This window comes from Mobula hypostoma, chromosome 4 (assembly GCF_963921235.1).
Source record: "Mobula hypostoma chromosome 4, sMobHyp1.1, whole genome shotgun sequence".
In the NCBI taxonomy this organism is placed as follows: domain Eukaryota; kingdom Metazoa; phylum Chordata; class Chondrichthyes; order Myliobatiformes; family Myliobatidae; genus Mobula; species Mobula hypostoma.
The window spans coordinates 29,644,997-29,657,325 of NC_086100.1; the positions used below are offsets into that span (position 1 = coordinate 29,644,997).

At 42.6% G+C, this 12,329-nt stretch overlaps 1 protein-coding gene across 1 annotated transcript in view; it reads right to left on the minus strand.

The window, feature by feature from the left end:
- Nucleotides 1-12,329, minus strand: part of nyap2a (neuronal tyrosine-phosphorylated phosphoinositide-3-kinase adaptor 2a) — a 219,428-nt gene that overhangs the window by 87,634 nt on the left and 119,465 nt on the right. Inside the window, exon 4 of the mRNA XM_063044831.1 lies at nucleotides 9,665-10,759. Coding sequence (XP_062900901.1) covers nucleotides 9,665-10,759 — 1,095 coding nt within the window. The remainder of the gene's footprint in view (nucleotides 1-9,664; nucleotides 10,760-12,329) is intronic.

Below are 12,329 nucleotides of genomic sequence, written 5' to 3' on the forward strand. Positions count from 1 at the left end.
TCAGAAATTCAATTTAACGCCTTTGGTTTTTACTGGTATATTCTCCCAAAAATCTTTGAGACTAAATGTAATCACTTGGTCCTAAAGGATCACCAACTTCTGTACTCAGAATTCTACCCTGACTTTCACAGAATATCAAATCTATACAGGCCTCCCCTCTTGTTGGTGCATTTACATAATGGGTCAACATACAGTCATTCAGTACTCGATGAATTCACTATCCTTTAATCCATTAGTCACTAGGTTTTCCTACTTAATATTTGGGAAATTAAAGACATGAAGGCTTGTACATAAAGACCGGGCCTCCACAGCTCCCTGTGGCAAAGATTCACCACTCTCTGGCTAAAATAATTCCTCCCCCCCATTCTGAAGCTGTGTCCTTTAGTCTTAGACTCTCCTACCATAGGAAACACCCTCTCCACATCCACTCCATCAAGACCTTTCACCATTCGATAGGTTTCAATGAGGTCATCCCTCATTCTTCTGAATTCTAGTGAATACAGCCCCAGAGCCACCAAACACTCTTCATTTGACAAGCCATTCAATCCTGGAATCATTTTCATGATTCGCCTTTGAACCCCCTGCGGCTTCAACACTTTCTTTCTAAGATAAGGGGCCCAAAACTGCTCACAATACTTCAAGTGAGGCCTCACTAGAGGTTTATAAATTATCAACATTATATCTTTGCTTTTACATTTTAGTCCTCTTGAAAGGAATACTAACATTGCATTTGCCTTCTCCACCACAGACTCAACCTGTAAATTAACCTTTATGGAATCCTGCATGAGGACTCCCAAGTCCCTTTGCACTTTATTTTTTAGCAATTTCTCTCAATTTAGAAAATAGTCAACCCTTTCATTTCTTCTACAAAAGTGCATGACCATACACTTCCTGATGCTGTATTCAATTTGCCATTTCTTTTCCCATTCTCCTAATCTAAGTCCATCTGTAGCCTTTCTACTTACTCAAAACCACCAGCTCCTCCACCTATATTCAAATTGTTTGCAAAATTTGCAACAAAGCCATCAATTCCATCATCCAAATCATTGATATATAACATAAAAAGGATATGTCCCAACACAGACCCCTGTGGAACACCACTAGTCAATGACAGCCAACCAGAAAAGGCTTGCTTTATTCGCACTCTTTGCCTCCTGCTAATCAGCCTCTGCTTTATCCACGCTGGAATCTTTCCTGTAATACTACGGGCTTGGAGCTTGTTAAGCAGTCTCATGTGTGATACTTTGACAAAAGCCTTCTGAAAATCCAAGCGCACAACATCAATTGATTCTCCTTTGTCTATCCTGCTTGTTATTTCTTCAAAGAATTCCAACAGATTTGTCAGGCAAGATTTTCCCTTGAGGAAACCGTACTGACTACAGCCTATTTTATCATGCGCCTCCATGTAACCAGATACCTCATCCTTAATAATTGTTTTCACCATCTTCCCAACCACTGAGGTCAGACTAACTGGTCCATAGTTCCTTTCTTCTGCCTCTCTCCCTTGTTGAAGAGTGGAGTGACATTTGCAATTTTCCAGTCTTTCAGAATGACTCCAGAATCTAATGACTCTAGAAAGGTCATTACTAATGCCGCTGCAATCTCTTCAGCTACCTCTTTCAAAACCCTGGGATGTACCCCATCTGCTCCAGGTGACATATCTACCTTCAGACTTTTCAGTTTCCCAAGAACATTTTCTCTAGACATGGTAATCCATGCACAGGTTGACCCCTGACACCTGGAACTATCACCATACTGCTAGTGCCTTCCACAATGAAGACGGATGCAAAATACTTATTCCATTCATCTATCATTTCCTTGTCCCCCATTACAGCCTCTCCAGCAACATTTTCCAGCTGTCTGATATCCACTCTCACTCTCTTTCACACTTTACGTATCTGGATACAATTTTGGTATCCTCTTTAATATTATTGGCTAGCTTACTTGTATATTCCATCTTCACCTTCTTAATAATATTTTAGTTGCCTTCTGCTTTGAATTCAGGGTGAATTTGATCACATTATGATCACCTCCCCTAAGGGTTCTTTTACCTTAATCTCTCTATTTCAATTCTGGTTCAGTGCACAATACGCAATCCAGATTAGTTGATTGCCTAGTGGGCTCAACTACAAGCTGCACTAAAAAACCATCTCATCGGCCTTCCAGAAATTTCCCCTTGCAATCCAGCACCAACTTGATTTTCCCAATCTACCTGCAAATTGAAATCCCCCATGACTATTGTAACATTGACCTTCTGCATGCATTTTCTATTTCCCTTTGTAATTTATAGAACATATCCTTAATACTGTTTGGGGGTCTGTGGACAATTCCCATCAGGGCATTTTTACCTTTGCAGTTCCTTAGCTCTATCCACAATGATTCAATACCTTCCAACCCTATGTCACCTCTTTCTGATGATTTGATTTCATTTTTTACCAACAGATCAACACTGCTCCCTCTGCCTTCCTGCCTGTCCTTTCAATATAATGCATATTCTTGGACATTAAGTTCCCAGCTATAATCTTCTTTCAGCCATGATACAGTGACGCCAATCTGCAACACTGTTGCAAGTTCATCTACCTTATTCCGTATGCTGCGCACATTCAAATATGCCTTCAGTCCTGTATTCTCCCTTTTCAATTTTGTCTGCCTTTTACGTTGCAGTTCATCCTGCCAACTGCAACTTTTCCTTATCAATAGCCTCTCCTAGTTTCACTTGTTTCTGTTTGTAAAACAGCTACCTCATCTTCGGCACTATCATTTACCTTTCCTACGATACTTCTTGCATTGAAATAGAAACAGCTCGCACCATGCTCAACCCTTTGATTCCTAATTTTGTCTGAGGTCTTACCAACATCTGCCTCTGGAACCTCTCCACTAACTGTTCTAGCACTGTGGTTCCCATCTCCTTGCAACTCTAGATTAAACCCCACCATGCAGCATCAACAAACCTTCCTGCTACTATGTTAGTCCAGCTCCAGTTCAGGTGAACACCGTCCCTTCTGTACAGGTCCCACCATCCCTGGAAGAGAGCCCAGTAATCCAAAAATCTTTTGCTCTCCCTCCTGCACCCATTCCTTAGCCACATATTAAGCTGTATAATCTTCCTTGTTTAAGCCTCACTAGCATGTGGCACTGGTATTAATCCTGAGATCATAACCCTGGATCTCCTACCCTTTAACGTAGCACCTAACTCCCTGAACTCCCTTTGTAGAACCTCATCACTCCTCATAAGCATGCTATTGGTACCTACATGGACCACGACTTTTGGCTGTACACCCTCCCACTTAAGAATGCTGAGGACTTGATCTGAGATATCCCAGACCCTGGCACCTGGGAGACAACATGCCATCCAGTAATCTTGTTTCAATTCTTGCCCACAGAACCTCCTGTCCATTCCCCTAATAGCAAATCCTCTGTCACCATAACATACCTCTTTTTCCCCCTTCCTTCTGAATCACAGAGCCAGACTCATTGCCAGAGACCCGACAAATGTGACTTTCCTCTGTTAGGTCAACACCCCCAACAGTATCAAAGTAATATTCCTGTGTCCTGCACCTTGGATGCAACTGCCTCTCTATATGTCCTATCACCCCTTCAGCCTCTTGGATGATCTGGAGTTCATCCAGTTCCAGCTCCAACTCAACGCAGTTTGTTAGGATGTGCTTCTCACAATCATAGTTGTCAGTAACACTGGATGTCTCCCAGCCTTCCTACATCTTGCAAGAGGAGCATTCAACTATCCTGTCTGGCATCCCTACTGTCCTAGCTGAACAGGTATAAAGGAGGGAAGGAAATAAAAAAAAACTTACCATTGAGCTTTTCTTTCCTTTGCTTTCTCTGATTGAAGCCTCTCTTCACTGAAGCCTTGAAGAGCTAGAGCCTCAAGATCACCACCCTGACTCTGTCCCCTCAGACATTGGTGCAGTGACGATGGCCGCTGTGCTCGCCCTTGCCTTCCTCTAAATTGCTCTTGCTGATCAATCCCGAATGCCAACTGGTCGCTAGTCAAAGATCTTTTCGCTATAGTGGACCTGAGTGAAATCCCCTCCTCTCAAAACTTCCGAAGTTTGGAAGTTATCCGTGTTTTGCTGGCAGGACCAACAGTTTTTGCTTGGCCCTAAGTTAAACTCCTAGAATCATATGGAAACTCCTCTCAGCAGGACTTGCCCATGCCAAGATGCCTGTCTATGTTATCTCCATTTTCATTCATTTATTATTGACATACAGCGTGGAATAGGCCCTTCCAGCCCTTTGAGCCACAATGCCCGGCAATCCCACGACATAATCCTAGCCTAATCACAGGACGATTTACATTGACCAATTACCCTACTAACCGGTATGTCTTTGGACTGTGGGAGGAAACTGGAGGACCTGCAGGAAACCTACATGGTCATGGAGAGAATGTACAAACTCCTTACCGGCAGCTGCGGGAATTGAACCCGGGTCGCTGGAACTGTAAGGTGATGCTAACCACTATGCTACCATGACGCCTGGCCATTTAGTCCACATTTCTCTATTTGTCTCCTATCCATGTACCTATCCAACTGCTTCTCAAACAGTTATTGTACCTGACTCCACCATTTCCAATGGCAGCTTGTTTCATATACCTACTACACTCTGTGTGAACTTGCCTCTTAAATCTCCTTTAGATTTGTTTTCCTCTTACTTTAAAATTGAGTCCACTAATTTGAGACTCCCCTACCACTGAAAAAACAATGTTCCATCTATTACCCTTATAACTTTATAAATCTCTTTAAATTTGCCCCTCAGCCTCTTGTGCACCCATGAGAACAATTCCCCCTGCCTAACCTCTCCTTGTAAATGCAGCCCTCCATTCCAGGCAACATCCTGATGAACTACTTCTCCACTCTTTCCAGTGTTACCTCATCCTTTCTATAGCGTGGTGACAGGAACTGCACCCAATATTCTAAGTGTGGCCTAACCAATATCTTGTAGAGTTGCACCAGGATGTGCCACCCCTGGTTATGAAGGCAAGCAAGCTAAATACCTTCTGCATTACTCTATCCACCTGTGTTGGCATGGGAGCTGTGACGTTGCACCCCAAGGTCCATCTGTACATCAAGACTTCTCAGGTCCCTGCCATTATTAGATGGCCCAAAACGCATGATCTCGCCTTCATCAGGATTAAATTAGAAATTGTTCAGCTGCATGCTTGTAGAGGGAGATCCAGTTTTAGTGACATTGAAATACTGGTGACATACCTTCAAGTCAGGATGGTGAGTGATTTAGAAGGAAGCTTTATTTGGTGCTGTTCCAATGTACTTACTGTTCTTATCCATCTTGGTGGTGTAGGCAGTGGATTTGGGCATTGCTATTAAAATAACCTGGGAAAGTTGCATCACAGACTATGAGACCAGACAATATACATTCTTTACTATTGAATATATGGTCCAGAGTTAGGTACACTTCCAGCCAAGCTCTTCCAGGACATTTACAATACTGGCATCTCACAAACAATATGAAAAATGCACTGAGCAGGCTAAATCCATTTGGACTAATTACTGACTAATCAGACTATCTGAGTCATCAGCAAAGCGACGCGAGCTGCCATTCATAGTGGGATCAAGAGACACTTGCTGCCTGGTGGCCTCTTTATTGATGCCCAGGTTAGGCTGCTTGATTCTAGACCTCTTGACACCCTTGACTTCTGCAATGTGGATCTCAAGAGGGAGCTGAGGGTAGATCACTTCTGGAATTTCTGGCTGAACACATTTGTCTGGTACTCACACCATCACTGAAGGTGAAGATTGTCCTGGAGCTTCCTATTCATGCCATGACATTTACAACTAAATGCAACAGGCAGACCTCTTGGAATGATCTTATCACCAAGGAAGTTCAAAGCTGAAGTGGTTGATGTGGGTTCAGTTGTAACACTTAAGTGAACTTTGGACTGGTACATGAATGAGAGGGGTATGGAAGGTGCAATTAAATGGGACCAGGCAGAATACCATGTTGGCAAAGACTAGACGGCTGGATGGGACAAAGGGCCTGTTTCTGTGCTGCAGTGCTCTACGACTCTATGGTGACCTCAATGGAAAAAGCTGTGCAGGTAAGAATTCCGGAAGCAGGTCTTCCTACAGATGGATGAACACAACAAATGGATGAGCAATCATTTCCTAAAACTAAATGAAGATAAAACTGAAATACTTTTGGTTGGTCCCAAAGCCAAAAGAGATCAACTTCTTGAAAAACTTTGGAATTTGGCTCCCTTTGTAATATCTGAAGTAACAAGCATGGATGTTATCCTTGATTCAGATTTGAATCTTAAATCCCACATAAGGAAGGTGACCAGAGCAGCATCTCGACAAGAAATATTACAAAAGATATGTCCACTTCTGTCACATAATGATTCTGAAAAACTAATCATTCCTTTATATTGGTTAAGGACTAGATTACTGCAATAAACATTTTACTGGCCTTCTGAAAAAATCTATTGACGAACTTCAACTCATTCAGAATGCCACTGCATGACTTTTAATTAAAACCAGGATGAGGAAACATCATTCCTGTCCTAGCTACACAGCATCGGCTTCCTGTACCTTTTAAAATTGATTTTAAAGTTCTCTTATTTGTTTTTAAAGCTCTTAATGGTCTGGGAGCAGAGTACGTCACAGAATTGCTTCTGTTTTATAATCCTGCTCGAGCTCTTAAGTCTTCTGCTGACCTCTTGAATTTAAACAACCTTCCTCAAAAGATAATTGGTACGCCATCTTTCTTGAACTACACTCCTAAATTGTGGAACTCAATACCTAAAGCTATAAGGGATGAAGGTTCAATTGACACTTATAAACGTCAGCTCAAAGCCTATTTATTTAACCTTGCTTTACATTCGCATTGTTTGCCTTTTATTTTCATGTTTGCACTTTATCCCATTGTAAAGTACTTTAAACTACTTCGTCTGTATGAAAAGTGCTCTGTAAGTAAGTTATTATTATTATTATTATTATAGAATGTCTCATACTGTACATCAGAGATGCAATGGACAAGCAGCAGGATTCATTGGCAGACCTGAGCAATCAAACCACCAACAAATCCCCCTGAAGCCCTGCAGTCCGATTACATTTAGTTGTGAATGGTGCTAGGGCAAACAGTTGGCCCCAGAAGGAGCTTCCAACAATGGCACCACACTCAGTGATGGAAAATCATTGCAGGTAAAGGTAAAATAGTTTCAGCAGCTTCAACTGTAAATTACAAATAGACACCGAAGTTAGCTTCCTCCACGTTGCAGAAGCCAGTCTCCAGCAAAATACGATCCGCTCTATGTGAGGTGGCTGAGAGCACCAGGAACAGCAAAGACCATTAATCCAGACAACATCCCAGGTTAGTACTGAAGACATGTGCCTCAGAAATAGCTGCGGCTCCAGCCAAGCTGTTCCAGTACAATTACAGCACCAGCCTCCACCAAGGAGTGTGGAAAATTGCCCATGTGCTGTTCACAAAAAGAAGGACAAATCTAATCCATTAATTACCACTCAATCAGTCTGCTAACACTCATCAGCATAGTGACAGAAGCTGTTATTGACAGTGCCATCCAGAAGAACTTAGCCACCAATTAGCCTGCTCACTGATGCCCAAATCTGAGTTCCACCAGTGCCATTGTGTTACAGACCTCATCACAATCTTGATCTGCATATAAATACATGAGCATAATTCCAAAGGAGAGGTATGCATGACTGCCCTTGATATCAAGGCAGCTTTTGCCTGAGAAGGACATCAAGGAACCAACATAAAAACTAAAGTTAACAGGCATTAAGGGAAAAGCCCTCTGTTGTTTGGAGTCAAACATTTCACTGAGGCAAATTGTTGTAGTTGTAGGAAGTCAACCAATTCAGCCTGAGGACATCACTAATCGAGATCGTGAGAGCAAAATCTTAGGCTCAACCATCTCCAGCTACTTCATCAAAGACATTCCATCCTGTATTAGCTCCAAAGCAGCGATGTTTGTGGGTGGAGTTGGACTCCATTTGTGTCTCCTTAGTAAGCGAAACAGTCCATACCAGCACAAAGCAAGGCCATGGACACATTCTGACAAGAGATGACTAGAGCAATTAACTTTTGTGTCACAGAAGTGCAAGACAATGACCTCCTCTGACCTTACACAGAAACATAGAACATAGAAACATAGAAAATAGGTGCAGGAGTAGGCCATTCGGCCCTTCGAGCCTGCACTGCCATTCAGTATGATCATGGCTGATCATCCAACTCAGAACCCTGTACCTGCCTTCTCTCCATACCCCCTGATCCCTTTAGCCACAAGGGCCATATCTAACTCCCTCTTAAATATAGCCAATGAACTGGCCTCAACTGTTTCCTGTGGCAGAGAGTTACCTCTGACATTCAATGGCATTGCCACCACTGAACCTGCTACCGTCAATATACTGAGGGCAACCTAACTGGGTATCCTGCAGCAAGTGACACCACAGAAACTTTTGATCTTTCAAGTCAGGTATGTGATAGAATAACCTGGATTAGTTCATCGTCAGCAGTAGTAAACACGCCAATGTCATTCAGGATAATTCTACCCGATCAATTGGCTCTTGAACAACCAAGGTAAATAGTCCTTCCCTCCTCCACAGGTCCACAGTGGCTGCAATATTTACCAAAGACAAAATGCACTGCAAATATTCCCCTATATCGCTCTGACGTCGTACCACAAAACTGCAGTGTCTGCTACCAAGAAGGACAAGGACAAGAGAAAAACCACCTCTTCTCCTCCAAGTCCCACACTATCACCACATGACGACATATTCCTTCAGCATCGCTGAGTCTAAACCTTGGAATTGTATCTCCATCACAGTTGTTGAGTATGATCGGAAACAGGTGGGGCAACGGGATGGCTTTCCACCAACTTCTCAAGAACAATTAGGAATGGGCAGTAGATGCTGTTTTTCTCTTGTGACAGCCAGATAATGGGAAAAAAATAAAAGAAATGAAAGAAAACACCTGTATTACAGGCTGCTGTTGTTTGTTTACCATAGAGATCAACATCCAGCCTATTATTTTTGGCAAGCATCATCCTCGTGAAGTTGAAGGTCACAGGTGCTGGGGAAAGAAATACAATTCTATGTTTTTTCTCTCTGGCATCGATACAGGCAATCTCAGTTTGGGTACAGTACAGCATTCTGTACTCGTCATTGAGCGTTGCACAGATTTCTGTGATGGCTGCATGCCTACAGGAGCACAGCCAGAATTATTCCTCTACATCTGGCTGAAGAGGAGACAACAGTCTAATCCCACATGTACTGGATCATCACGCTGCTTAAAAGAGTGGAAAAGATTTACCTTTGCACAACATCTGTTTGACTTTTTTTAAACTCTCCACTTATACTGAGGATAGTCTGTTTTAAGAACAGATAAACATAGGAAATGGAAGCAGGGATGATCCTGTCAGCACCTTGTGTGTCTTCACCATTCAATAAGATTACACTAATCTTCTGCCTCAGTGTTACTTTCTTTCAACAGGCCAATACCCCTTGCTTCTCTAAGTAATCTATTAATTCTTCATTTTACACCAGCTCCTTTACTTGTTAAATATCAGAAAGGACTCAAAGTGTACTCTTGCATTCAATGGACACCCACAATATTTAAGCTTAAGGTTATCATCATTTTTCATAAACTGTAAATCCAAATTATCACTTACTTTCCATTGGCTCCTTGGATTTCCTTCCACTGGCTGATTTCCTCAATAGACTCCTTCCTGAGGTAAAGAGGCAGCTGAGTTCTTCCAAGGGACTGGTTGGCGTTCTGGAGCGTGACCCACTATGCGCAGATCCTTGGGAAGAAGAGATATTTCCCGTCTTTCCTCCTTCCTGTACTGGGGTTTTCACTGTGGACTGAGGCACTGCGGAAGAGCATCTTGGTGTTGGATGTATAGACTCATAGGGTGGGGGTCTTTTTAGGCCTAATGGAGTCATGGACCGCCCCATAGTGACAGGAGATGGGGTTATTGAGTGACTAAAATGAGATTGAAGACCATGAGGTGATGGCGTCCTATAAAGAGTTGATGGAAGTGGTGGGGAGGGGGGCCTTCCAGTTGCACTTACTCCATGAGAAGATGGTAAGTCTTTTTCTACTTTCTGGTATCCGGAAGACTGAGCAGGGAGAGATGATGGGGAAGCACCAGTTTGCTTGATATAAGATATGCTTGTTTCCAGCACTGGGAGCTTTATGACTTCAAGAGGAGTTAAAGGAGATTCGTCAGAAGCTGGTGAGCATTGGCTTGGAGCTGGCGGGAACACTAATAGAGGGGGGCGATGAGGGAGCAGATTTGGGAATGGAGGTGGAATCTCACAAAATAAGCCCTTTGGATTTGATGGGGTTGAAGACTTTGTAATATCCACTTCAGGCACAGTTGGAGTAGGACACTGAGAATGAGGGTCTATATGACCTGGACTGCCCCATTTGAAGTCTTGGACCACCTCATCAAATAATGGATACTTCATTTCCTCATATACTGCCTCACTTTGATCGTCATCTTCCTTTTTAATATCGCGTAATATATTTCCAACCATTTCGATGTAGACAGGCTCTTCTTCCTCAGTACTCCTAGTTGGACTAAAGACTTGTCCAGAAGCACTCTCTCTGCTTGCTCCAGTGGTTGCCTTTCGACTACTGTGCTTTGTGCCATACGTTTCATCAAAGGATGTGCTGAGCTGTGTGTTTGGGTCACGCCTTGGTTTAGGAGGTGGTATCTTCTTGCCATATTCATCGCTGTGGGGTCTGGGTTTTGTTGACACTATATAAAGATAAGCAGGCATGTGATCAGGCAAGTCATTCCTTCAGAAGTAGCTCACCACAGATCAGTCAGTGGAGAGATGCTTGTCAACATACATTTGAAAGAATGATAAAGACCGCCATTTATATCTTGCACCTTTAATGGTTTCAAGATATCCTGTAGTCCGCTAGGTACACTTAGTATGTACTTATAGTTTTGAAGTGAAAATGGTTACAGATTTCACCTGGTCAGATCCCCCCAAATAATCTGTTGTAGTGATGTCAGTGCAGCGAAGGTGTTGTCTAGAACACCAGGGAAAACTCTAAGCATTTCATTAGAACACTGTTACGGCATATCTTTACCGTCCATGAGATAGAGAGCAGGTAAGCCTTCTGTCGGAGAGCATAGTTTCCCTTCAGAACTGCAACCTAGATTTTTAACCTTCGTTCCCTGGAATGGAACCTTGACTCCGAGTTGACATTGCTAGCCTTAAATTTTCTGGCAATCCAAAAATAATATGATACTCGTTCGGGGACACGTCAATGGAAATTAAGTCACATTTTGATACATGTAACACTGTAAATACAAGTATGGCGTGTGCAAATTTAATACACCGTACTTTATAAGATTAAAGAGCTCGAACATAGAACAGAACAGGAACACACCCTTTGACCTATCATGTCTCTGCCAACCATGATGCCAATTTAAACTAATCCCATAAGTCTGCACATGGTCCATATCCCTCCATTCCCTGTCTGTTCATGATCCTACCTAAGTGCCTCTTTAATGTAGCTATCATAACTGTGCACTATCATCCTGTGTAAAAAAACACTTAACTTCGCAAAACTCTTTTAAACATTCCCCATCTCACCTTAAAACGATACCCCCCACCCCGCAAGTACTTGAGATTTCCAGCCTGGGGAAAAAGTTTCTGACTACCTGCACTACCTACGCCTCTCATAATTCTATCAGGTCACCCCCTCCCCCACTCCACCAGCCTCTGATGCTACAGAAAAAACAATCCAAATTTGTCCACCCTCTCCTTATAACAAACACTCTCTTATATACAGGAGACAACATCCTGGTAAATCTCTTCTGTAACCTCTTCAATGCTTCCAAAACTTTCCTGTGATGTGCTCACTAGAAGCAAACACAGCACTTCAAATGGGCCTAAAAAAAGTTTATGCATCTGTAACTTGACTTGTCAACTCTTATCATCAAAGCCCTGACCAATGAAGGCAAGTATGTCATACCCTACCTACCAGTGTTGCCACTTTCAGAGAACTACTGACTTGTAGCCCAAGATTCCTCTGTACATCAAATAGAATGATATCAAACTTCGTTGACAAACATGATCAACATAGCAAGAACCTCTGCTGTAATGAGCTCTTTGGGTTTGTCCGGGGTACCGGAGAGTGTTGGGCTCTGAGGTTTTTAGAGCACCTTAACTGGTTAATTGCTGTTTAATGAAAGTTATTAATTGTTTAGAGTTCCTTGTGTTTTTTCTCGTGACTAGCTCTTTGTAATGCGGTCTGCCGGCGCTTTCTGTTTAAACTTGTTAAGTTTATTCTGATAGGCTCAGGAATTCCAC